The sequence below is a fragment of the Oncorhynchus tshawytscha genome, linkage group LG02 (genome assembly GCF_018296145.1).
Source record: "Oncorhynchus tshawytscha isolate Ot180627B linkage group LG02, Otsh_v2.0, whole genome shotgun sequence".
NCBI classification, from domain to species: Eukaryota; Metazoa; Chordata; class Actinopteri; order Salmoniformes; family Salmonidae; genus Oncorhynchus; species Oncorhynchus tshawytscha.
In genome coordinates this window covers 26673220-26701151 of record NC_056430.1, presented here as the reverse complement: position 1 = coordinate 26701151, position 27932 = coordinate 26673220, and the positions used below count along the sequence as shown (strand labels likewise).

Below are 27932 nucleotides of genomic sequence, written 5' to 3'. Positions count from 1 at the left end.
GCATTGAACTTGAGCTTTTTTTACATGGCACATATTGCACTTTTACTTTCTTTTCCAACACTGTGTATTTGCATTATTTAAACCATATTGAACATGTTTCATTATTTATTTGAGATTAAATAGATTTTATTTATGTATTAAATTAAGTTAAAATAAGTGTTCATTCAGTATTGTTGTAATTGTCATTATTACAGTGTGTGTGTGTGTGTGTGTGTGTGTGTGTGTTATATACACTGCTCAAAAAAATAAAGGGAAATATTCTGATTAAATACTTTTTTCATTACACAGTTGAATGTGCTGACAACAAAATCACAAAAATTATCAATGGAAATCAAATTTATCAACCCATGGAGTTCTGGATTTGGAGTCACACTCAAAATTAAAGTGGAAAACCACACTACAGACTGATCCAACTTTGATGTAATGTCCTTAAAACAAGTCAAAATGAGGCTCAGTAGTGTGTGTGGCCTCCAAGTGCCTGTATGACCTCCCTACAATGCCTGGGCATGCTCCTGATGAGGTGGCGGATGGTCTCCTGAGGGATCTCCTCCCAGACCTGGACTAAAGCATCCGCCAACTCCTGGACAGTCTGTGGTGCAACGTGGCGTTGGTGGATGGAGCGAGACATGAGATCCCAGATGTGCTCAATTGGATTCAGGGCTGGGGAACGGGCAGGCCAGTCCATAGCATCAATGCCTTCCTCTTGCAGGAACTGCTGACACACTCCAGCCACATGAGGTCTAGCATTGTCTTGCATTAGGAGGAACCCAGTGCCAACCGCACCATTATATGGTCTCACAAGGGGTCTGAGGATCTCATCTCGGTACCTAATGGCAGTCAGGCTACCTCTGGCAAGCACATGGAGGGCTGTGCGGCCCCCCAAAGAAATGCCACCCCACACCATGACTGACCCACCGCCAAACCGGTCATGCTGGAGGATGTTGCAGGCAGCGGAACGTTCTCCACGGCGTCTCCAGACTCTGTCACATCTGTCACATGTGCTCAGTGTGAACCTGCTTTCACCTGTGAAGAGCACAGGGCGCCAGTGGCGAATTTGCCAATCTTGGTGTTCTCTGGCAAATGCCAAACGTCCTGCACGGTGTTCGGCTGTAGGCACAACCCCCACCTGTGGACGTCGGGCCCTCATACCACCCTCATGGAGTCTGTTTCTGACCGTTTGAGCAGACACATGCACATTTGTGGACTGCTGGAGGTCATTTAGCAGGGCTCTGGCAGTGCTCCTCCTGCTCCTCCTTGCACAAAGGCGGAGTTAGCGGTCCTGCTGCTGGGTTGTTGCCCTCCTACGGCCTCCTCCACGTCTCCTGATGTACTGGCCTGTCGCCTGGTAGTGCCTCCATGCTCTGGACACTACGCTGACAGATACAGCAAACCTTCTTGCCACAGCTGGCATTGATGTGCCATCCTGGATGAGCTGCACTACCTGAGCCACTTGTGTGGGTTGTAGAATCCGTCTCATGCTACCACTAGAGTGAAAGCACCGCCAGCATTCAAAAGTGACCAAAACATCAGCCAGGAAGCATTGGAACTGAGAAGTGGTCTGTGGTCACCACCTGCAGAACCACTCCTTTATTGGGGGTGTCTTGCTAATTGCCTATAATTTCCGCCTGTTGTCTATTCCATTTGCACAACAGCATGTGCAATTTATTGTCAATCAGTGTTGCTTCCTAAGTGGACAGTTTGATTTCACAGAAGTGTGATTGACTTGGAGTTACATTGTGTTGTTTAAGTGTTCCCTTTTTTTTTGAGCAGTGTATATATATATATATATATATATCAGACGATTAATCGGTACCGGCTTCATTTGGTCCTCCAATAATCGGTATCGGTGTTGAAAAATCATAATCGGTCGACCTCTAATAATGAATGTGGTTATGTTTGGAGGAAAAAGGGGGAGGCTTGCAAGCCCGAAGAACACCATCCCAACCGTGAAGCACGGGGGTGGCAGCATCATGTTGTGGGGGTGCTTTGCTACAGGAGGGACTGGTGCACTTCACAAAATAGATGGCATCATGAGGATGGAACATTATGTGGATATATTGAAGCAACATCTCAAGACATCAGTCAGGAAGTTAAAGCTTGATCGCAAATGGGTCTTCCAAATGGACAATGGAAGAATGCTTGGGGTCAAACTTGTGGCAAAATGGCTTAAGGACAACAAAGTCAAGGTATTGGAGTTGCCATCACAAAGCCTTGACCTCAATCCCATAGAAAATATGTGAGCAGAACTGAAAAAGTGTGTGCGAGCAAGGAGGCCTACAAACCTGACTCAGTTACACCAGCTCTGTCAGGAGGAATGGGCCAAAATTCACCCAACTTATTGTGGGAAACTTGTGGAAGGCTACCAGAAACATTTGACCCAAGTTAAACAATTTAAAGGCAATGCTACCAAATACTAATTGAGCGTATGTAAACTTCTGACCCACTGGGAATGTGATGAAGGAAACAAAAGCTGAAATAAATCATTATCTCTACTATTATTCTGACTTTTCACATTATTAAAATAAAGTGGTGATCCTACCTGACCTAAGGTAGGGAATTTTTACTCTGAATAAATGTCAAGAATTGTGAAACTGAGTTTAAATGTATTTGTCTAAGGTGTATGTAAACTTCTGACTTCAACTGTACACTAATCTTCTAACATTACCATTGGTTGAAGAACTGAATGTGGCAATTTTCAAACCATTTTTATTATGATTCATAAATACTTTCTTAAACCTAAATAATTTACAAGAGCAGAGTATTTTTTAATCTACCAATTGGTGCTGAAACGGAGAAGAACATTGCATATATTTAGATGGCTTCCTTTCATTTATCCCTAATATTCTGAAGCCGTTCTCTCGATATATTATAGTGTCTGTCTACAAAATTCGAACTAAAAGGTACACTGTCTTTAAAGGGATGGCTTAAGATAAATGTACTGAAAAGCCTATTGAATTAAAACTCCACGAGAAAATCTGTTGGCCAGCAAGTGGGAGGATTTTCAGGAGTTGAATTAAATTTATTCAGAGCGTGAAAATACTGAAAAGTGCATAGGATAGGCGTACATTTCCTAAGTCTTAATCAACCCCTTACTGATGGTGTCTAGGGTTACTGTCATAGAGCTCCACATTTCATTCCCTCATCAGAGAGATGCTTCACAACATAGAATTAAAGTGTAATCCAACAGCGAGACCCTTGTACACTGTTAGAACAGAGTAGCCTACATTTCAGTAGGGTAACAGTGAATGGCAGCCACACTATTGCTAAGAGATCTTTCATTGGTTGACAATACAGTATCAACATGTAGGGCTTAAAGCACAATAGAATCTTAAAGTTTGCGGACGACACAACAGTGGTAGGCTTGATTACCAACAACGACGAGACGGCCTACAGGGAGGAGGTGAGGGCCCTCGGAGTGTGGTGTCAGGAAAATAACCTCACACTCAACGTCAACAAAACTAAGGAGATGATTGTGGACTTCAGGAAACAGCAGAGGGAACACCCCCCTATCCACATCGATGGAACAGTAGTGGAGAGGGTAGTAAGTTTTAAGCTCCTCGGCGTACACATCACAGACAAACTGAATTGGTCCATCCACACAGACAGCATCGTGAAGAAGGCGCAGCAGCGCCTCTTTAACCTCAGGAGGCTGAAGAAATTTGGCTTGTCACCAAAAGCACTCACAAACTTCTACAGATGCACAATCGAGAGCATCCTGTCGGGCTGTATCACCGCCTGGTACGGCAACTGCTCCGCCCACAACCGTAAGGCTCTCCAGAGGGTAGTGAGGTCTGCACAACGCATCACAGGGGGCAAACTACCTGCCCTCCAGGACATCTACACCACCCGATGTCACAGGAAGGCCATAAAGATCATCAAGGACAACAACCACCCGAGCCACTGCCTGTTCACCCTGCTGTCATCCAGAAGGCGAGGTCAGTACAGGTGCATCAAAGCTGGGACCGAGAGACTGAAAAACAGCTTCTATCTCAAGGCCATCAGACTGTTAAACAGCCACCACTAACATTGAGTGGCTGCTGCCAACACACTGACTCAACTCCAGCCACTTTAATAATGGGAATTGATGGGAAATGATGTAAAATATATCACTAGCCACTTTAAACAATGCTACCTAATTTGTTTACATACCCTACATTATTCATCTCATATGTATACGTATATACTGTACTCTATATCATCACTAGCCACTTTAACTATGCCACTTTGTTTACATATTCATCTCATATGTATATACTGCACTCAATACCATCTACTGTATCTTGCCTATGCCGCTCTGTACCATCACTCATTCATATATCTTTATGTACATATTCTTTATCCCCTTACACTTGTATCTATAAGGTAGTAGTTTTGGAATTGTTAGCTAGATTACTTGTTGGTTATTACTGCATTGTCAGAACTAGAAGCACAAGCATTTCGCTACACTCGCATTAACATCTGCTAACCATGTGTATGTGACAAATAAAATTGGATTTGATTTAAACTGAATACAAAAACACATTCACTCAAATAATATCCTAAATTATTTATTTTATTGTGACACAACATTGGAAAAATCAAGTAAACCCAGTTTCTCTGTAGTGCTTTGAGTACAACATTCATTGAACATTTCCTTGAACATCCATGTAATGGGTTGTGGGAGAAGTCTTATTTGAGTCAAATCAACACCCACTAGAACCATGCCCCAGACCTCTTACACACAAGTCTTTGAAAAGTCCAAGCAAGAACAGGGAAACATATTCCACACAAAGCCTGCCCTGATCCAGAATATTTCATTGTAAGACAAGCTTTCATAATGCTCATACATATGCTGTCCATTTTCTATAAATAACAAGTCAAAAGAGTTTTCTGAATTGTATAGGGGACACTTTGGAGTCTGTTTACAACCAGCAGACAAAAGCTAAAATAAATATTTTGTTTTGAGAAATGATGTTCGAGAGCTTTTAGACTGCATTAATAGTTAGATGGGGGAAAAAACCCAAATCACCAGCCGTTCATCTCTGCTAACAACCAAACATTATACACTGCTCAAAAAAATAAAGGGAACACTAAAATAACACATCCTAGATCTGAATGAATGAAATATTCTTATTAAATACTTTTTTCTTTACATAGGTGTATGTGCTGACAACAAAATCACACAAAAACTATCAATGGAAATCAAATTTATCAACCCATGGAGGTCTGGATTTGGAGTCACACTCAAAATGAAAGTGGAAAACCACACTACAGGCTGATCCAACTTTGATGTAATGTCCTTAAAACAAGTCAAAATGAGGCTCAGTAGTGTGTGTGGCCTCCACGTGCCTGTATGACCTCCCTACAACGCCTGGGCATGCTCCTGATGAGGTGGAGGATGGTCTCCTGAGGGATCTCCTCCCAGACCTGGACTAAAGCATCCGCCAACTTCTTGACAGTCTGTGGTGCAACGTGGCGTTGGTGGATGGAGCGAGACATGATGTCCCAGATGTGCTCAATTGGATTCAGGTCTGGGGAACGGGCGGGCCAGTCCATAGCATCAATGCCTTCCTCTTGCAGGAACTGCTGACACACTCCAGCCACATGAGGTCTAGCATTGTCTTGCATTAGGAGGAACCCAGGGCCAACCGCACCAGCATATGGTCTCACAAGGGGTCTAAGGATCTCATCTCGGTACCTAATGGCAGTCAGGCTACCTCTGGCAAGCACATGGAGGGCTGTGCGGCCCCCCAAAGAAATGCCACCCCACACCATGACTGACCCATCGCCAAACCGGTCATGCTGGAGGATGTTGCAGGCAGCAGAACGTTCTCCATGGCGTCTCCAGACTGTCACGTCTGTCACATGTGCTCAGTGTGAACCTGCTTTCACCTGTGAAGAGCACAGGGCGCCAGTGGCGAATTTGCCAATCTTGGTGTTCTCTGGCAAATGCCAAACGTCCTGCACGGTGTTGGGCTGTAAGCACAACCCCCACCTGTGGACGTCGAACCCTCATACCATGGAGTCTGTTTCTGACCGTTTGAGCAGACACATGCACATTTGGGCCTGCTGGAGGTCATTTTGCAGGGCTTTGGCAGTGCTCCTCCTTGCACAAAGGCGGAGGTAGCGGTCCTGCTGCTGGGTAGTTGCCCTCCTCCACGTCTCCTGATGTACTGGCCTGTCTCCTGGTAGCGCCTCCATGCTCTGGACACTACGCTGACAGACACAGCAAACCTTCTTGCCACAGCTCGCATTGATGTGCCATCCTGGATGAGCTGCACTACCTGAGCCACTTGTGTGGGTTATAGACTCCGTCTCATGCTACCACTAGAGTGAAAGCACCGCCAGCATTCAAAAGTGACTAAAACATCAGCCAGGAAGGATAGGAACTGAGAAGTGGTCTGTGGTTATCACCTGCAGAACCACTCCTTTATTGGGGGTGTCTTGCTAATTGCCTATAATTTCAGCATGTGAAATGTATTGTCAATCAGTGTTGCTTCTTAAGTGGACAGTTTGATTTCACAGAAGTGTGATTGACTTGGAGTTACATTGTGTTGTTTAAGTGTTCCCTTTATTTTTTTGAGCAGTGTATGATTCTTTTTGCCAGTAACAACATTATCAACCTCTTGAAGAAAACTGTCAGAATTCACGTATTTTCATGTGTGAGAATTATATGGTTCAACCATCTCAATGGCTCTGCTGCTTCTAGAGCAAGGCATGAGATCATGGTGGCTGTCATCTGTGAAAGTAGAACAGCGGCAGTCTTCCTCTCACATGCATTTAGATTGAACAGATTTGCTAGGTTTCCATCCAATTAGAGACAGATTTTATCGCAAATTCTAAAATGCGCATAAAGAAAATATGCGCTTTTTCCACTAATCTGACTTGTTGCAGATCAAAATTAGTGCATGATGACGTAGTGCACACAATGTATTTTTTTCACAAAAGTTTTCATGTTTCCAATAAAATTAAGTTCAATGTGTTTGCATCACATTTTCAACTCCACTGATAGTTTTGTCACAAAAACTGTTGAGTTAAATAGCAAGATGTGCCTACTCTAGTCTTGGCAAGTGCGCTCTAGCCAACAGCTTGCAGATACAGTGCGAATAGGCTAGTCTATATGATAATTACGGATAAAGGCGAGAATATTTGTTGGTCAAACTGCAGTCAAGCATCAATCATGTCACCAGATTATTTATTGGAAAGGAGCATCAAGCTCAACATTGTGCACTTTTACCAGCCTGTGAAGTTCATAATTTATTTCATCTGCAGCCTAATAAACTACATGGTTTCCAGAGTCGTAGTGGAAGAACCACACACACCATATAATTGTGTGACTCCAAGTTTACGTCAATATGATGGTTATTCTATCAATATCTGCGCATAAAGGCGTTTCCACCATTTCTCGCATAATTAATTTTAAAGACAAAAAGATCCCACCATGTCGAACAAACAAATTATCTGTCGGCATTTATAAAACTGTACCGAAGATTCCTGTTTCCATCACAGCTGTTTTTTGAAAATATGGTATGACTTATCTGACATAAAAACTGGATGGAAACATGGTTATAGAACATTACAACTATGACATCACTTGGTGGTCCTCACATTAGTCCAACAAGACCTCCAGGGTGTGAGTGAGAGGCTAATGGGAAATGAAAAAGAAAACACTATCATGAAGAGAATGTTGAATAGCAAAGCACATTGTGTACAGTACCTGAACTACAAATATATAATGATTCATCACAGACTTACAATCTATATCATTCAGTCTAATAACTCCAAGATTAAAATGTAAATAAAATAAGCATGTAGCATTCTTAGCGATTCTCTGTAATACAAAATACCATAATTCAAATTACACCATATAAAATAGACACAAATAAATATAATTTTAAAAACAATCCCACTGTGGGTAATGCCATGGCCTTTTGATGCTAGAGTGTCATGGCATGATAATAATTGCATGAAATGTTAATGTTCCACACCAAGAGCTATATTTCAATCCAAACACCTGACAACCCACAATGCAGAAAATAACTAAATAAATTCAGTAATAGCTTACACAATAACTTATACAGTTGTCACAGCACCATTGTTGAATAATTTAGGGTTGTATTGACCTTTAAGGAATCTAGCTAAACTCTGCTATTACAAATATGAAATACATTGCCAATGCAAAATAATAAAATAACAGCTTCTCTACCAAGTGACTGACTGGGTTTATATTTGATATTTTGCAACAGTTGTCACTGTTTTTCCAAGTACTAGTGAGGCACAAACAAAAACATTTTAATTAATATTGTCATTGATGTGTGAAATCAAACATGTATCTTGTCACAATGGCCCTGGAAAAAGATTTCTGTTGTAGTACTATCTAGCCATGCCATGCTGATTGTGCCACAAGTCAGAACTGAAAAAGCAAGGCATTTCCAGGCATCTCCAACTTTGGTATTAAGAAAGTGTTCTGCTCCATTAGTGTCAACAAACTGAACAAATGTTACATTACTGAGCAACAAGACTTCAACAAACAATCACCCACTGTGTTTTGAGTTTAGTGTGAAGACTCAAAACTGAGCTTAAAAATGTCCCTAAAACAATTGTAGAGGATATTTTGTATGAGATCAGAACCTTACAGTAGATTAGCCCGTGAGCTGACAGCTGTAGTAGTAATACTGAACGGGTAAGACCGAACCCCAGGGTCTGCAGAATCTTGCTGGACCAAGTGAGGTAGAGGATCGTACAGACACAGATGTGACGGCATGGGAGTGGTGGTTGTGAGGTAAGGTGGGGGGTGAGAGGAGGAAGAGTGCTCTGACTTACACCTCTCCAAAGTTGGTGTGGCCCGTCTCCTTGGCATGTTCCCGGGCCTCCTTCTGTCCTACTAGGCCTGTCTGACACACCATGCAGCGCAAGGCAAAGCGGTTGATGTCCGTAAACTGCCGCTTCCTTCGCGCCTCATCCGCTAGCTCCAGGGCCTGGGCCAGGATGATGTCATCTGTGGTGGAGAAGATGGTCTGGGGCGGAGTGTCGGAACTAGGCGTTTCTTTCTGCAGTGGGTCGTAGTGGATGCCGTCGTAGATGAGCAGCACACGTTTGTGGTAGCCAGCGTCCTCACCAAATCTATCCACACGCACTGTCTGCGTGTCCACTACACAGATCTCACACTGGTAGAATTTGGACAGGATGGACACCTCTATAGCTCCGCCCCAGGTGTCGTCACGTCGGATCCAGGTGCAGTACTCCTCGTTGGTCTTTCCCAAAACCGCCTCAGAGTAAGCCGTTGGGTCACTCGACACGATCTGGGCGATGAGGCCTCGCATCTCGGGGGCACACACTGGGTCGTATACCCCGCCCTCCACTACATAGGAGACACTGGTGAACAGACAGGAGTTGTCTGCTGGAACGACCCTTCTGGCCAGCACAGGGGGAGACTCCAGGCGGGGTCCCTTGGTTACAGCTGAATTGGTTGTCTGGGTCTTCATCTTGTTCTTCTCTTCCTCCTCAACAATGAGAGTGTCTCCTGCAACACAGTCATTTTCTTAATCAAATACAGCCATGACACTGCATGGTGAAGTGTATCCAGCTGTGTAAAAGTCACAAGTGATTGATTCAAGTGAGAAGGGACAGACAACATAGCCTACCTGATTTGATGGGGTAGTCCTTGAGGTGAGCATCTCCATTTCGGAGGTCCAAGCTAGAGGGAGGGTAACCAACCATGATCTTCTGTACATCACAGGGGATACCAGTCAGCTCCTCTACCTTGCTCTTCAGCTCCTGCACACAGGACTGATGGGTCAGGCCCTGCATTATGTGGCTCCCATTTTTGGTTTTGCAACGCAGACGCAACATCCTGGGGTCCTTAACCTGTGGGAATAAAACACCATGCAACAAAGGAACATCACAGGCGTGTAGGCTACATACAACTTAAGAAGTGAATGCTAGTTTATTCAGGCCAAGGAACCTTGTAGCAAGACATTACTTTCATTTCTAATGGAAAAGTAATTTGTTTGAAGTCAGCATGCTGATGACACTTCGATGGGGCTAAACTGCCAATCACAGCAGTGCAAGCAAAACAACTGACTTGCAACTATTTATTTGTTCTGCAACTCAAAGATCTTTTTCACCTCCCGAGTGGCGCTGAATTGCAGTGTTCGATCCCGGGCTGGATCACAACAGGCCGTGATCGGGAGTCCCATAGGACAGCGCACAACTGGCCCAGCATCGTCCGGTGTTGTGCCGAAAAGCTCCTCCCTGCCAGAACCCTCCCCCGCGTGAACGTGCACACACACGTCATTGCTGCGACTTGCTTGCTAGTTGAGATTTTTGATCACGTTAGGTTGCGTTTCCCTTTATTTTTCATGGTGGTTTGATCGCAGGGGAGGCACTACTAATGTCTGCAGTTTTCGGGTTTGGCCATTTGTTTCAAGTGTATTAGTCTAGAAATAAATGTATTTGCCAAAATTCATCATCTCGCCCATGTCTTATTCGACTAGTAGTTGGTCTGAAATTGTATTGCTTGCCTACATTTTACTCCCTCCTCTGTTTAAAATAACACATACATTAATTATTAATTTGCCTATCCTGACATATCCCCCCCAATCTATCTTGGGACTGCAAGGCCTGGCACTTGTCAGAATAATTTTGATCCTATCCTGTCTGATGTGTGCCACAGGAAGTATTAGACTCTAGTCACAAAAAGTGGTGTGGGGGCTGTGCTTTGGCAAAGTGGGTGGGGTTATATCCTTCCTGTTTGGCCCTGTCCGGGGGTGTCCTCGGATGGGGCCACAGTGTCTCCTGACCCCTCCTGTCTCAGCCTCCAGTATTTATGCTGCAGTAGTTTATGTGTCGGGGGGCTGGGGTCAGTTTGTTATATCTGGAGTACTTCTCCTGTCCTATTCGGTGTCCTGTGTGAATCTAAGTGTGCATTCTCTAATTCTCTCCTTCTCTCTTTCTTTCTCTCTCTCGGAGGACCTGAGCCCTAGGACCATGCCCCAGGACTACCTGACATGATGACTCCTTGCTGTCCCCAGTCCACCTGGCCATGCTGCTGCTCCAGTTTCAACTTCCACCTGACTGTGCTGCTGCTCCAGTTTCAACTGTTCTGCCTTATTATTATTCGACCATGCTGGTCATTTATGAACATTTGAACATCTTGGCCATGTTCTGTTATAATCTCCACCCGGCACAGCCAGAAGAGGACTGGCCAACCCACATAGCCTGGTTCCTCTCTAGGTTTCTTCCTAGGTTTTGGCCTTTCTAGGGAGTTTTTCCCTAGCCACCGTGCTTCTACACCTGCATTGCTTGCTGTTTGGGGTTTTAGGCTGGGTTTCTGTACAGCACTTTGAGATATCAGCTGATGTACGAAGGGCTATATAAATAAATTTGATTTGATTTGATTTGAAAAAGAAGTGGTTATTTCAGCAATAATAGTTTTCAGAGCCCTCTACTGTTCTCTATACTCATCCCTCAATCTCCCATCCCATTGTGCTTTTCCACATTTTTTCCCCCCACGTTTTCTGTTTTAGTTAAGAATGTAAGTACAGTATTAATAATTTTTTTAAAGTGTACTCTGGGCAAAAAAAAGTTCAAATATAAAAGTCAACATGAGTGCATATCCATAATCACAGTAAACTGTTATAATAATAGAAAAAAAACGATGTATAATATAATAAACAAAACTACGACTGAATGTGCCTCCATGAAGAATCCCCTCCCCAATAGGTCCCTTTGCCCTCAATAGGCCAGCCCCAGCACCGCCACCATCCCCATCAACCTCCCCCCACCCCTCAACCACAAAACACACATATTCACAGGACACTCAACTTATCTCTTTTCCTACATCAGATATGCAGGTGACATTTCCACCTGGATGACAGCACATAATCAGCAAAACGGAGATGCTCTTCATCCGAGGGACTGCCTGCCCATTCTCAGATGTTAGATAATCCGAGATGATCACTTCATTTACATTCCAGCCCTAACCTGAACGTTCTGCTTCTTCCTCCACACCATCCAGCGATGACCCCAAGATGCTAAGTCAGAGCCTTGTCAGCTCCAGATTTGACTACTTCAACTCACATCCTGCTAGAATCCCTGCATTCTCAGATTCCCCTCTGTTATTAATCTCTACATTGTAATCAATAAAAAGTGTTTCAAAATGCTGTACTTTTATTAACATATATGTTCAGATCGCACCTGAGAAGGGGTGTAATATCTCCAGATGGGCGTGTGGTACCCTTCCTCACCCATGCCAAAAAGATGTTACTTCTTGTGGGGTCTTTACTTATACTCTCATACTTACATTCAAGGCAATGTACAATGAACCTACTGAAAGAATACTGACTAAAAGACAAAACAGAACTGTCAAATTATATTATAGCGGTGTTGTTGTATGCTTCAAATCTTAAGTGTTAGAATCTTAAGTGTAACAATTTTGTTGGGGAAAACAACTGAAATGTCCAATTGTTTTCCCCAGTTTGCTGTGTTCTGAAGGAGGAGTCGATTTGTCTTTTCAAATACGGACAAAGATGTTAACATCATGAGAGAAGAAATAGCTGTCACTCTCCTCAAACACTGGTATGTTCAATTTCTAATTTAATTTAAAAAAACATTGATATGGATCTTTCTAGGTTAACTTTGATCCAACTTCTGACTAGATGGCCAGAAGTTGGATCAAAGTTTTAAAAAACACAACTCTAACTATTCCCTTGTTCGCTCAAGATTTATAGACTACTTGACATTATGTTTTGCTAGATAACCTGAGCCACTTCTGTGGGGAGGTGGACAATAATGAGGAAGACACTAACTGGGTAATTGCTTATTAGTACTTATACAAATTCTTACTCCTAAAAATGTGGCTTTGGAATTGAACATTTCTAGAGGTAGCATCATCTGCTTTGTCTGATAATAAATGAAATAATTGTATTTAATGTTTTAAATATATTTAACATTTTTCATCATAAATTTCAGATTGGTTGTGCCCACCAGTCCTGTATGAAAAACATCTCATCATTGGAGGATTATGTCTGCGCTGCCTGTCAGGACTAGGTTAGGCTTGAGTTCCAGGCGACGGTATCACCTGGAAAACGTTCCATAAAAAGTGGACTAAATGTTCAGTCGAGCGGTTGCAGCTTTCCAATATTTGTTTGTTATTTGTCTTTTTTAGGGGGGCTTTTCGGCACAACACCTGTTTAGGGGAGGGTTTCGCCGGGGGAGAGGACTTTACAAGTAGGCAGTCATTGTAAATAATAATTTGTTCTTAAATGACTTGCCTAGTTAAATAATGTTTAAAAACAAATAACATAGCATTTCTGTGCTAGCGTTTAGCATGTTGTCACTTTCCTCTTCTGCTATCTACAATACGAGACGAGCTGGTTTCAGTGAAACTGTCTAGCAAAACACAAACAAATGAGCAATGTGATTAACGTTAATTGATGTTGAGTGTTAGCTAGTTTGACAACTATGTTAGCTAGCTAGCCAAGTGTTCTGCTAGCAAAGGGCTAACGTTAGCTGGCTAAACTGTTATGGTACTTTATACTAACGAGATTGCAGCCTCACTTTACATAACTACGTAATTTACCTATTTAATTAATAATTGAACCATTATTTATTTGCTTACCTGATGAAAATTGTACCCCTGCCTCGGACAATAAATATCAACCGACAGTCTCTGATGTGTAGAACGTCACAAATGTGAGTGTGTTATTATTCGTAACGTCGTTGCCACGCACATGACGTATACACAAGCTTTGTTTCCTTTTGGCTCGAAGAGGGGATAGATCCACTCAATTAATGGATCCAGTCTCTTTTAAAATTAAATGTTAACTTTTGTGACATTAAAGCCTCATATAGTGTACATCCTAATAATGCAAGTGAAATTACATGAGCTAACTTTATATTGTAGCAGACACTTATCCAAACAATTTATAGGAGCGATTAGGGTTAAGTGCCCTGCTCAAGACAGATTTTTCACCTAATCAGTTCAGGGATAAGAAACAGCGAGCTTTCGGTTACTGGCTCTTATCTGCTAGGCTACCTGCCGCTAGTGCTTAATGGTTCTCTTAAGCGCAGAGAGTAGGCAAATTAACTTGAAACATGCCACCCCCTCCTTCCCCAAAACTCACACAGAAAAATGAGACATAAATTACACCTGTTTTACATATTTAATGACTCTTTAATACAGTTACATCTTAAATACAATTCAACTACGCTAAACCAGCTAATTGACGCAATAAAGTCCTTATCAACAGGCAACATTTTACATGACAACATTCATGAGAATAATACTGCAGCCGGGTATTGAGTACAGTAGATTCTTGAGCTGAGCAGGCTATCCTTGGAAAACGTATCAAATATATAGTCACAACTCTTGACATTTCTTTGGAACCTTCTTGTGTAAGATTATACACAGATTATGCACAGAACAGATTACTTTTCAGTAAGGCTTTCAACATGCCCCAAAAGGCACAGGCAAAAAAAAATCATAAATAATTGTGACACTGTAGTTCACAGAGTCATTGGAATAATTGGGTGTGCGTAATAGCATAACTTTTATCTAAATTAAAATTATATTGTGTGCCCCTACTGACTAGTGGCTTTTGGTGCAAATTGCCAGAAATCTCATCACTTTATGCAGGTTATTAATGAAAACATTCAACACAAACCAACTCAAAACACAGCAGAATGCCAAACACATTCATACAAATAGCAACATCTCAATATCTAATATACAGCCATTGTACATTCTTCTGTTATTCTACATATCAATATACTATTAAGAATATGTGATGAGAAAAACATCTTATCACACCATGACTATGTCAAATATTTCCTTCAAGTATCTCAGAGCATCTGTTAAAATATGGGATATTTGCACAGTTTTGGTTTCAGTGGTAATGGCTAACAAGCTACATTTATTAATAGTCGCATGTCTGTAATAATTGGTTAAAAGGCAAGGCTCTCAAATAAGCTTTGCTTTGCTTAAAAATATACTAGTGTAAAACATTTGCTCAAACATGAATATAATCAAAGGGACAATTCAGCGAGAATTTCATAAGAAAGGTATTGAAGCTACACTATGATAATTAGGACCGTAGTACTTTTCTTATTCCATGTTTACATATTTCTGTTACTTCTTTATGTTATCTGAAGACAAAGTAAGTAATTGACAGATAAATACATTCATTTACATGACAACTTCCCTTTTAAGAGCACTGGACTAACTTCTAATCTAAAATATATACAGTATATTCTTATTGTAAATGGTTCCACACAAACCATATATGACCACAATATCAAATTATCCTACTATGTTTTTCTGTGTTCATGTCATGTGATGGCTAATATGGATATATCTGATTATTGGCAAAAATGCTTTATGCTGCAGTAGTGGGAAAGGATTTCATGATACCATAACATGCTGCCACATATACTCAACAAGACATAAAGGGTCTCTGATACACATAAGGCATCATGTTTGATCTCTATTGGCATACATAAAATAAGTGTTATAGTTGTGCCACCAGTGGTTTCAGATATTTGGCATGCAGGGAAATTATTATATGATGTGGAAGGCCATAGGGACATGGAGGATAGGATGAGCAGAACTTCAGTGTCACAGGGATAGACTGAGGCACCAGCTGAACTTGAAGGTGACTTCATAGTCACTCAGAAGCGGACACAGCCACTAGTTTCTTCTGGGCTGTCATAGTCAATTCCTTCACACAGGGAGTCCTTGAAACAGAAACAGACATGATTAATATTCTCAGTTGATGGTTAACACGAGTCCAAACACTCTGACCAATTATTGTCTTGAAGACAGGTCTTACATTACTACTTGTGTTTTGCCTCAGAGAGACCAATGAAAAGATACTTTTCTCCTGATACACCATCATCATTATAAAACAAAGAGGGAACGAAATTATTAGTACTATTAGTAGTGAAGTATATGTCTTTGCACTGAAATTATGATGAAGCATCATACTGTATGATATCAGTTTAAGATGCTATACATGCCTCCCGGGTAGCGCAGTGGTTAAGGGCGCTGTACTGCAGTGCCAGCTGTACCACCAGAGACTCTGGGTTCGCGACCAGGATCTGTCGTAACCGGCCTTGACCGGGAGGTCCGTGGGGCGACGCACAATTGGCCTAGCATCGTCCGGGTTAGGCCGGTAGGGAAATCCTTGTCTCATCGCGCACCAGCGACTCCTGTGGCGGGCCAGGCGCAGTGCCCGCTAACCAAGTTTGCTAGGTGCACAGTGTTTCCTCCGACACATTGGTGTGGCTGGCTTCCGGGTTGGATGGCGCTGTGTTAAGAAGCAGTGCGGCTTGGTTGGGTTGTGTATCGGAGTTTCAACCTTCGTCTCTCCCAAGCCCGTACGGAAGTTGTAGCGATGAGACAATTGGACAATTGGATACCACGAAATTGGGGAGAAAAAGGGGTAAAATAAAAAAATTTAAAAAAAGATGCTATACATACCCCATTGTCTTATTGAGATGACATCTCATGTGAAAACAGAAATGAAATTGGTGGAGTTCTGCGGGAATTTATCTTAAATACTCACAGACAACAGCTTCCTATCCGAGGCTGTGACGACACAGAAAGGGAAGAGACAGAAGAGATAGAAATGGGGAGACTAGCTGAAGCACTGAACTCACAACAAAGCAAAGCGAACCAACACACTCGGATCACAACAGCAACTTTGTATATGCATCTCAAAACAATAACATGTCTATATTTACGACCCTTGTATGGCATTGATCTCTGACGCTAATTGTTGTTCAGTGCATGTTTCTCCTAAGATCACCATATGACTAATGTATAACACCTGGTTACTGGAAAACTTTTGATCTGTGTATCATCTGGAATGGTACTTAAGTGATCTATTCATAAGATGTAAATGAGTAGAAGTTAGTGGTGCAGTTTATTTAGGACAGGCATAGTGCTGTGCATATTCAAGATATTCAGCCCATGAAGAAAAGGGGAGGCCATGTAAAGACAAACAGCTGATGTTGGGGGAGAGACAGACATAATATAAAGAGGGGAAGCCACCAACAAGACCACAGCATGTCAGGGAGACGTCCACTCTGTTTTTATTACAGAGTCTGAATTATCAAGGGGATTTAAGGGAGATGGGATGCTATGGATAAAGAAGGGATTGGCTTGGGTGGTAGGTGGAAGGAGGGAGGGGACTGAGTTGAATTATGAGTGATTAATTAAGAGGGCACCATCCATTTCTGACACTAACTTGGCTTTGCTGCAGCACCCCCTCTGGCATCTCTGGGAACTGCAGGGCCGATGGGGTGGGACGTTGGGGGAGCCAGGGACGGTTGCCGGCACTGTAGAGCCTGGGCCGCTTGAACTGGTCATGACTGGACAGGGGGGTGTAACTATTCCGTCGGATAGGAGCTGGGTCCCTCGGGACCTTATCCTGGTTGGAGATGGGGAAACACCAGGTGCATTAAAGAAAGAGACCCGGGAACACACAGCGTGACTGGGACAATTCCCCAAAACACAGCAATCAAACAATTGTTCTCCTTGACCAACCACTACAATAGGACTTTTGCTATGGAATATGAAAAAGTTGATTCTGCATAGTTAAACCGATTCCACTTAATTCTGCTCCTCTCAAATATTGTCTATGGCATCTCACTAATAGCTCAGACACACCAGTAGGATTGTGAAACGTTTGCCTGCCGACTACTTAGCACTTCTCTCTTTTGTGTTCACACAGCAAAGACCTTGAAGTCGTCAGCCACTCAGCCTTGTTAAAATAGTCCAAAACAGAAGGTGGCAGTAGCGTTATTTGGAAATGCATGTTGTTTTATGGTCTACAGTCACGACGAGTTCAAGCGGCCCAATATTAGCTAGCGGCACTAATGTTACTATTGTTTTAGACAGCCCTTGTTGATATAGCTAGATGGCCACAGCTAGATAACTCACTAGCAAGATGACAAATGAACAATTTAATTCACTCACCATGGTCACTACAGCCCATAGATACATTTTTTGCTAGCTGGCTAACGTTATGGTTAGCATTATTCGGTAGCTAGCGAGATGTTGTGCTAGCTAGGTAAAATTAAGACAATGCATTGACTCTCAGCAGCCAGCTACAGGCAGCTGCTTCATGGAAAATAATCCATTGTGATTTAATGATAATTTTACTAGCTACAGTGGCCAGATTGCTAGATTGGTAAACTATTTAGTGTTGTGTGCATTGTGCTGCACTTACCACCCCGTTTGTTTCATATGAAGTGTGTGTAACTGCCTTGTCAGTTAGCAAGCTAACGTTATCTAGCTAGCTAACTAATAAGCTAGTGCAAACCTAAAAAAAAATATGTAAAGACTTGCTCTAGAAAAAAATGTATTATGCAGCTTTATTGTTTTAGTGGTGTTGGTGTTCGCAAGCAGGGAAAGGTGATCAGTCATAGCTTCGTACCAGTTAAATCTAAAGTCACACTAACTACTTATTTATCCAGACATAGCTTGAGCTACTTTGGTTAAAGAGGTTCCGTGAAGTATGTGATATGTGAGCAGAACAGAGCAGGGATGACAAAAAGGAGCAAAGCCTTGCCACTGAGGATAACATGCAATGTTACTTACAAGTGGTCGGTCGCGATGTGTGTTCACTGCCTCCACGTTAAGGTAAAACATTTCCACTTTACAGCCTGGGGATAGTTGCAGAGATAAATTCATGTTACCCATTCCTAATTGTCAAACTAAACTCAGCAAAAAAAGAAACGTCCGCTTTTCAAGGCCCTGTCTTTCAAAGATAATTCGTAAAAATCCAAATAACTTCACAGATCTTCATTGTAAAGGGTTTAAACACTGTTTCCCATGCTTGTTCAATGAACCATAAACAATTAATGAACATGCACCTGTGGAATGGTCGTTCAGACACTAACAGCTTATAGACGGTAGGCTATCAAGGTCACAGTTATGAAAACTTAGGACACTAAAGAGGCCTTTCTACTGACTCTGAAAAACACCAAAAGAAAGATGCCCAGGGTCCCTGCTCATCTGCGTGAACGTGCCTTAGGCATGCTGCAAGGAGGCATGAGGACTGCAGATGTGGCCAGGGCAATAAATTCGCAATGGCTGTACTATGAGACGCCTAAGACAGCGAGACAGGACGGACAGCTGATCGTCCTCGCAGTGGCAGACCACGTGAAACAACACCTGCACAGGATCGGTACATCCGAACATCACACCTGCGGGACAGGTACAGAATGGAGACAACAACTGCCCGATTTACACCAGGAATGCACAATCCATCCATCAGTGCTCAAACTGTCTGCGAGAGGCTGAACTGAGGGCTTGTAGGCCTGTTGTAAGGCAGGTCCTCACCAGACATCACCGGCAACAATGTTGCCTATGGGCACAAACCCACCGTCGCTGGACGAGATAGGACTGGCAAAAAGTGCTCTTCACTGACGAGTCTCGGTTTTATCTCACCAGGGGTGATGGTCGGATTTGCGTTTATCGTCAAAGGAAAGAGCGTTACACCGAGGCCTGTACTCTGGAGCGGAATCAATTTGGAGGTGGGGGGTCCGTTATGGTCTGGGGCGGTGTGTCACAGCATCATCGCACTGAGCTTGTTGTCATTGTAGGCAATCTCAACGCTGTGCATTGCAGGAAATACATCCTCCTCCCTTATGTGGTACCCTTCCTGCAGGCTCATCCAGCATGATAATGCCACCAGCCATACTGCTCGTTCTGTGTGTGATTTCCTGCAAGACAGGAATGTCAGTGTTTTACCATGGCCAGCGAAGAGCACAGATCTCAATCCCATTGAGCACGTCTGGGACCTGTTGGATCGGAGGGTGAGGACTAGGGCCATTACCCCCAGAAATGTCCGAGAACTTGCAGGTGCCTTGATGGAAGAGTGGGGTAACATCTCACAGCAAGATCTGGCAAATCTGGTGCAGTCCATGAGGAGAAGATGCACTGCAGTACTTAATGCAGCTGGTGGCCACACCAGCTGTTACTTTTGTTTTGACCCCCCCCCCTTTGTTCAGGGACACATAATTCAATTTCTGTTAGTCACATGTCTGTGGAACTTGTTCAGTTTATGTCTCAGTTGCAGTATTTTGTTATGTTCATACAAATATTTACACATGTTAATTTTGCTGAAAATAAATGCAGTTGACAGTGAGAGGACGTTTCTTTTTTTGCTGAGTTTACTAGTGGTGATAGAAGAATTCCATCAGATGTGAACATAACACAATGTAATTGTCAATTTATTCTGCTGTAAGTCTAATGAACGCAAAGTCTTACCATAGGCAACAGGGCTGAGCTTGAGCACTGTGTGCAGTGGACATTTCAGGTAGGGTAGGTCATCTACAAAATACATAGTTAAAAAAAAAAAGTATCAATGACTTCTGGTGTTTGTGACACAAGCAAGTGTGTACTGTATGGTGTGTGCTCACCCACCTGCACTCTTGTCCAGGAAGTAGGCTAGCAGGCAGCGCATGACAGCCTGGTGACAGATGACCAGCACATTGCCTTGTCTCTCTAGCTCCATGATGACAGGCTCTAACCGCTGCACTAGGTCCTGGTAGGACTACAGGTGGGGAGAAGGGACACACTGAGCTTTAGCTATCCCTAACAAGATAAGGGCTCCATATTGTGGTAAGGGGGTAGGACTTTACCTCTCCTCCTAGGTAGCGGTAGTGGTACTTGTCTTGGTCCCTCAGGGCAAACTCTTCTGGAAAGGAGTTCTGGATCATATCATACGTCATCTCCTCACAAACACCCTAACAGATGGGAAAGAGAGAAATCTGGAAAATGTGCCTTGGCAGTTGAGTTGCCAGATAATGATCAATCATTACTTATTATTCAAACAATGAATATAACAAGTCCTTTATCAAAGATCAAATTCATTTTAATCACAAATGGTGTTTACCTAAATTAAACCATCATGTTATTCATTACTTTAGACCAGTGATAAATCAGAGGGAAAGTCAGTACTGACAGCATCTATCTCGTTGAGGATCTTCCACTGTTCGTAGGGCACAATCAGCTCCTCAGCAGTCTGGATGGTACGTCTCAGCTGGCTTGTCCACACCTTCAGGTCCGACAGTTTGTGCTCCTCGATGAAGCCGCGCAAGGCATGGGCAAACTGGACCAGAAAGGGCAAAGAGAGATTGGTGTCAATAACAGGCCCATCTATCAGGGGACTTCTTACTGTACATGATCATGGTAAACATGCTATTAACTATTTAAGAGTACAAGACCAGATTACCAGTGTTTCCTCAAATTTAAAGTGCAGGAGCTTTAATTAGTCTTTTCCATTAGCTGTTCAACTAAATCTAAATAGAAATCGGTAGGATCCACTGACTCAAAGACAAAAGGTCAGTATTATGCCTGACTGCTCAATAGAGATTGATAGAGGCTTCTACTTGCCAAAAGGCCGTATTAGCATTAGCACACTGAGGGCTTTCATCATTTTAATGTAGTCAACAGGGTGGGCCTTCCAACTTCATTGGCTGATCCCTCCTGGTTACCCTGTTGGAGTCATGTCCAACTGAGTCATCAGGAGGGATCAGCCAATCGTGAAGAAGAAAATTGACTACTGGAGATGGCCTCAATGGTGCTGCCCATGCTATCACAGATGCTATAATGGCACAGGTACAAAGATGAATCCTCTATCTCTATGGACTGGTCTCTCTGCACTAGGCCTAACTGTCATGGCAGACAGGACACATACCTGTTTTCCCCCTGGGGAGAGCTCCGAGTCGCCGCCGATACGGCCCTCCGTGTTATGATTGCTCTCTCCATGCCGGCACAGGTAGAGCGAGTGAGAGTGCACTTGAATGTTCATGAGGTAGTACACTATCCTACTCTGGATGTAGTCTTGCACCCGGTTCACCAGGAAGCGCCGGCCCACATTCTCCACCTTGATAAAGGATAGGTCCCTACGGGAGACACAGTAACACAATTGTCTGTAAGTATTCTGTCTCCATCTGGTGGCATTCATCTGACCTTGCAGCAAATTTACAGCAATTCTCAAGAACTACAAAAGGTTAATGCCTATTAGGTATAATACATGATGATCGGTATGGACAGTTGCCTCTAATTGAAGCAATGTCCTATTCAATTGCAACACACTGAGACAGACAATATGCTTTGGTCATTCTTACTTGTCATACTCATCGGGATCCAAAGGTTGGTATGTAACCTTATAGCACTCTATGCGTTTGAGAAAGTCATCCATTACTCTCTCTCTGTGCCTCTCTGGGTAGTCTGGACTGGACACCTTCACCTCCTGTTTAGAGATATGACACATTAGAATGTGTGCAAAGAAAAATGAAAGTCGTGACATGACAAGGATATAGTCAGTGTATAAATAGGTCAGTTTTGACCATGGCCTGGGGTCATAGTAAAGCATTACAATCCCACATGGCGACATCGGAACATACCAGAATATTAGCAGCAATGACTTCTGGGTCATCACACACAGACTCCACAAAGAACACCTGTTGGAAAGAAGGCAGCTCAGACTGCGCCACTAAAATATACTGCCTCACCACAGGGCTGGATGCAGTGTCGTGACACAGAGTAACGTTATATGGAGATACAAACACAAAAATATATTTGGCAATTTAGCACATTTTTACCTTGAATGCATTCTCTTTCCCAAAATCAAGAATGAGGTCTCTCCTCTCCCTTGTTGTGTTTGTTGCATCAAATACCTAATCAAAGCAAACATCCCAAAATGGGTGGATAAATATATTGAACAGACAAAAAGGAATCTAAAGGAAAGAGTAGATGCCTTACAGCGATTTGTCCTGCTTCTTCAGTTAGATATCCTTTCACATCCTCCAGGGCTACCAGAGCACACTGTCTGTGGGAGAGGAGAGGGAAATGCAATGCATCAAAGGGCTCAACAGTGGGTCTGCAGAAAAGGGGGCAGGTATGCATTCCAACCTCAGATAATATATCTATATTGTTTTTATACTCAATCTTAAAGGCCCCTGTAACATTTTGTGTTTGATTCTATGGTGAGCAGTCCAGGAGAACAGAATGTTACTGTATACCTATCTTTCTTCTGTACAGACATCTGAATAGTAACACTGACAGAACAGTGAGGGAACATACCCATGCAACATTTTGTAAGAGTGAGTGAGTGCCAGAAATATATTTAGATCAGCATTCTGTGATGTTGTCAAGAGCAGTAAAGCCATTTACAGGTCTATAAAGGGCAATTCAGATGTGTCTCATTAAGTGATTATTCTGGATCAAGTTTAGTGCTTGCTTAGAAAACTTTCAGCTCGTTGGAAAATAGTAATCCATCACAAATTACTATGAAAACTAAGCAAATGTCCATTTGAATCCCACAACTGGTGTGTGTGTGTACACACACATTCTATTAATATAATATGGGTCTTTTGTACACTGAATATCTGCTTGCACAGCAGACAGTGTGTTGGTTCAGAAACTCACTAGCCATTGACGCAGCAGCCAGAGCTGCAAAGTACACCCGTGAAATCATGCATGAGAGAACCTGGTGTGCTGCTGGAGTAATAAGATTGACTCAGATCTGACCATGTTGATGGAAACAATACTTGATTAATTACCGTTTTTTTCCTAACATGTTACAATTGATAGAAAACTTTGTCTGTTATATGTGAACTTAAGTTCTAAGCAAATAAAAATGAAAAATGTGCCATCAAAACAGTGTGCATGGCAATTGTGAATGCTTTCTCAGTTTGGAATCTGCATGAATAAAACAAACATAACTTACTTCCTTATTTCCATGGCTTCCTTGTTGTCGTGTCTGAAGAAGTCGTAGGACTTGTAAGCTTTGACAGCCTCTCGGCGGTAAACACCCAAGTTAAACACTACAAAATTAACAGAATTGCACCAACAACAGAGTTATGACTTGCTTGTATTAGTGTCTACATGGTTTATTAAGTTAGGGTTGTCTCCTATCACAGAAATGGGACTGGTTCAAAGTAGGATCCTATTCAACATGGGGCGTCTCAGTTCTCAGGAGCTTTACATTTTTTATTAAAAATGTGATATTTACCTAATAATGAAGGCATTTACTTTGTAGGACACAATACACTGGTGATTTAAATTTGACTGAAGTGCTTATTAAAAGTTCTCAAACACCAGAGGGTTCCACCATCAATAGTCTGTCATAATGGAAGACTTAAAGGTACATGTTTAATGTTTTCATAAGTGATGTTGTAGGGGCTGTCTTCCCCCACTCACCTTTGGTTGGCACCCCTATCCAGTTGAGGTACCGTGTCAGTTTCTTAGACATGTAGGTCTTTCCCCTAGCAGGTAGGCCAATCATTACAATCACTGTGGGAGAGTTTGTCATGTAGGATGCCCATGCTGAACAGAAAGACAGACAGACATACATACATACTATAGTGCATTAGCATCAGGCTAACTCAGATACTACTGTATACTGTATACCTACAAGTGATACACAGGCCTGACAAAATTATATACAGTAGATAAGGCAAAACAATTTAACTATCAAATTTGTTGGTTGGTATGATCAATCATCATTGGATACATTTCTTATCCTTGATTTCCCATGTACTGTATACTTAGATGAAAAGGGATATGTCAAAGTGGACTGGCAAGCCATGGCTTGCTATTCTCATATAAATTACGCCCGCAACAGGACTGCAGATAAACTGAATACTGTATGGAATATGGGCTCATTATAAACAGATTTCAACATAATCTGCATGATAAAAATATAATGTGGAATGAGAATGAATAATTTGCCCAAAATATGCCCAACGGAATAATTTTCAGAGAAGACTAATCCCTCTCAAAATATTATAAACACGGTTGTATTTCTTTTAAACTAATTTTCTTGTTAATGTGTGCTTCAGCAAAACAAAAGTGCTTTCAATGCATAGGGAAAGCTTTACATCATAACTAGCAACATTTTTGGAGATGAAGCCAAAACAAAATAACACCTGTAGACTCATGTGCCAGTCAAAACGGCCTGATGCAAGCATCCAGACTGCAGCGGAATTGTTGCTGTCTTGCCTATGGTCCTGCCTGCGCAAAGCTCTCCTGCATTGAAGATGCAGGAGAGGCTTATCATTGGGCTACTTACAGCATTTCTTCTCATTTACTCTGAGCTCTGTTTTCTTGGCTTCAGCAGAGTTCTCCGAGCTAGTCTCTCTCTGAATAGTTGCGGACATGGTGGAGTTGTGTACTTGTTGTGCCAGGTTCCCAAAGGCTCTAGAAGGGCATGGCCCCAGACAATCTGAAACACAAGGTTGATTTATTCTAGCAGTAGGTCTAGGCCTATGTAATATTACATTTTTATTTATATTTCCTGAATAAGAATGAGTAATTTATCCACCATCTGAAAAATATTCAATTAAATTGATATTGATATAAAATACATACAATGGTATGTGGACACACCTTCAAATTAGTGCATTCGGCTATTTCAGACACAATCATTGCTGACAGGTGTATAACATCGAGCACACAGCCATGCAATCTCCATAGACAAACATTCACAGTAGAATGGCCTTAGTGAAGCGCTCAGTGACTTTCAACATGGCAACATCATAGGGTGCCACCTTTCCAACAAGTCAGTTTGTCAAATTTCTACCATGCTAGAGCTTCTCCAGTCAACTGTAAGTGCTGTTATTTGAAGCGGAAAGTGGTCTAGGAGCAACAACGGCTCAGCCACAAAGTGGTAGGCCACACAAGTTCACAGAATGTTACTGCCGAGTACTGAAGCACGTAGCGCGTAACAAATCGTCTGTCCTCGGTTGCAACACTCACTACCGAGTTTCAAACTGCCTCTGGAAGCAACATAGGCACAAGGATGGTTAGTTGGGAGCATCATGAAATGGGTTTTCATGGCCGAGCAGCCACACACAAGCCTAAAATCACCACGTGCAATGCCAAGTGTCGGCTGGAGTGGTGTAAAGCTCTCTGCCATTGGACTCTGGAGCAGCGGAAAGGCGTTCTCTGGAGTGATGAATCACGCTTCACCATCTGGCAGTCCGACGGACACATCTTGGTTTTGGCGGATGCCAGGAGAACACTACCTGCCCCAGTGCATACTGCCAACTGTAAAGTTTGGTGGATGAGGACTAATGGTCTGGGGCTGTTTTTCATGGTTTGCCTAGGCCCCTAAGTTCCAGTGAAGGGAAATCTTAACGCTACAGCATACAATAACATTCTAGATGATTCGGTGATTCCAAATTTGTGGCAACAGTTTGGGGAAGGCCCTTTCCTGTTTCAGCATGACAATGCCCCTGTGCACAAAGTGAGGTCCATACAGAAATGGTTTGTCCGAGCCAGGCCTAATCTCCCAACATCAGTGCCCGACTTCACTAATGCTCTTGTGGTAGAATGGAAGCAAGTCCCCGCAGAAATGTTCCAACATCTAGTGGAAAGCCTTCCCAGAAGAGTGGAGGCTGTTAAAGCAGCAAAGGGGGCTCCAACTCCATATTAATTGATTTTGCAATGAGATGTTCAATGGGCAGGTGTCCACATACTTTTTGTCATGTTGTGTATATAGGCCACACTAAATGCACTTAAAATCCCATTTCATTAGGTATTAGGATTCTGATGAATTTTCTAATGAATTAGAAAGTAATGGCATGACTTGACATTTGCTGTAACATAATTAGACTACTTTTATATTAGGTTGGATACAGCTTCGTTTTCTGTCAAAGGCCTTCAAGCATATTGCAACACAGCAAAGTGAGGGACTGCCATTTCATCCTCACAGCCACCATGTATTGCGCGGCCATATCCGCTCATCAAAAGATCACTAACAAAAACCGGGAATCACAAAATGATGCCAAAGCCATTTACCTCAGTAGGCAATATTATTATGCGAAGACACTACTGCAGTCCAATCGGACAGTCTCGAGCCAGTTTCACTTGTCTGTGCCGGGAACACTGATAATAGACGCATTGGTAGTTTCCATGGAGATAGTTAGAGGGCGCAACATCTTATTTGTCCGATTATTGCGTCTATGAGAGCATACATAGGCAGCACCATTGAGGCCATCTCCATTTTCTACTAGTTGGTAAACAAACTGAAAGGGTGCATACTGCCACCCGGAGTGTTTTGTTTGAACAGGTATAAAGCCAAGGTTGGCGATTTACTGCCGCCTGCCATTATGCAATGTTTGCTCACGAGTATAATTAATTGGTCCCGAGTATAACCCACCTAATGACCTGGATGGAATTATGTGATACTTCCTTAACCCATAGGATGTCCCACCCAGTTGACTACTTCAAAATGGTGAATGTCCTCAATGGCGCTGCCCATGCTAAAATGGCATTTTGGCCACTAGAGTCCTCTATCTAGCTCTATGGTTGTTTCACACCTAAATAGCACAGGCTACTTACTGTACACTCTCAAAAACTATTGCAATTTACCTGCAATATGAGAGCCGATGAGGGAATTAGAACATTGATCTGACGCCCAATCCGCACGTTCTGCCATATCTGACTCTATGAGGTTTTTGTCCCACTCCAGTCGGAGGCGCAACTGTAAGTCCTGTTGTGTGCTACGCTGTCCTTGTGCTGAGGTTGGTGGCGCGGGCCCGGTTGATGTCCTCCAAGCCAGAAAAGCATGAGGTGTGCCATTTGCGTCACAATTTCTTTACCGTAATCTTCATAATATTAAGATTTATGATGCGCATATAATGTATATTCATTCAAGTAAATTTACCTTAATAGAAAATTACTCAAGTATAAGTCACCCAGTAAAATACTACTCGAGTAAAAGTCTAAAAGTATTTGGTTTTAAATATACCTAAGTATCAAAAGTAAAAGTAGAATTCATTAAACCAGATTGCACTTTTTTTTACATTTTAATTTATGGACAGCCAGGGGCAGGCACACTTCAACATTCAGACATAATTCACAAACGAATCATGTGTGTTTAGTAAGTCTGTAGTTCTTTAAAGTATTTTTAAATAGGTACATTACATAA

The 27932-nt window shown here is 42.5% G+C and overlaps 2 protein-coding genes across 7 annotated transcripts; both read right to left on the bottom strand.

Moving 5' to 3' along the window:
* Window positions 1-7902: 7902 nt before the first annotated feature.
* LOC112218716 (ubiquitin thioesterase OTU1) lies at window positions 7903-13715 on the bottom strand. The gene is made up of 3 exons (XM_024379774.2): window positions 13601-13715; window positions 9624-9846; window positions 7903-9502 (listed from the first exon to the last, which is right to left on the bottom strand). The coding sequence occupies exons 2-3, from the start codon at window positions 9829-9831 to the stop codon at window positions 8799-8801; spliced, it is 912 nt and encodes a 303-aa protein (XP_024235542.1). The 5' UTR covers window positions 9832-9846; window positions 13601-13715; the 3' UTR covers window positions 7903-8798.
* A 410-nt stretch (window positions 13716-14125) lies between these two features.
* On the bottom strand, window positions 14126-27563 carry LOC112218684 (6-phosphofructo-2-kinase/fructose-2,6-bisphosphatase 2). 6 transcript variants are annotated; one of them, XM_024379710.2, is made up of 17 exons: window positions 27374-27563; window positions 25071-25223; window positions 24200-24325; window positions 23727-23823; window positions 22760-22826; window positions 22600-22674; window positions 22402-22458; window positions 22123-22247; window positions 21690-21897; window positions 20955-21101; window positions 20632-20736; window positions 20414-20543; window positions 20258-20320; window positions 18584-18648; window positions 17229-17411; window positions 16545-16567; window positions 14126-15714 (listed from the first exon to the last, which is right to left on the bottom strand). In XM_024379710.2, exons 1-17 carry the CDS (start codon window positions 27438-27440, stop codon window positions 15645-15647), a joined length of 1761 nt encoding a protein of 586 aa, XP_024235478.1. In that variant the 5' UTR covers window positions 27441-27563; the 3' UTR covers window positions 14126-15644. The 6 variants fall into 6 exon arrangements, with proteins under 6 accessions (XP_024235478.1, XP_024235495.1, XP_024235505.1 ...); XM_024379727.2 differs by having other exon boundaries at window positions 24200-24292; XM_024379737.2 differs by lacking the exon at window positions 27374-27563 and adding an exon at window positions 26801-26999.
* Between the last annotated feature and the right edge of the window lie 369 nt (window positions 27564-27932).

Excerpts from the sequence above, each read along its gene's own strand:
- LOC112218716 (XM_024379774.2), bottom strand. The coding sequence starts at position 9,831 with ATGTTGCGTCTGCGTTGCAAAACCAAAAATGGGAGCCACATAATGCAG. Across the intron at positions 9,503-9,623 it reads GGACTACCCCATCAAATCAG|GAGACACTCTCATTGTTGAG; the intron begins GTAGGCTATGTT and ends ACTGTGTTGCAG.
- LOC112218684 (XM_024379710.2), bottom strand. The coding sequence starts at position 27,440 with ATGGCAGAACGTGCGGATTGGGCGTCAGATCAATGTTCTAATTCCCTC. Across the intron at positions 20,544-20,631 it reads ACCGCTACCTAGGAGGAGAG|TCCTACCAGGACCTAGTGCA; the intron begins GTAAAGTCCTAC and ends CCCCACCTGTAG. Across the intron at positions 17,412-18,583 it reads CACATCGCGACCGACCACTT|GATAAGGTCCCGAGGGACCC; the intron begins GTAAGTAACATT and ends ATCTCCAACCAG.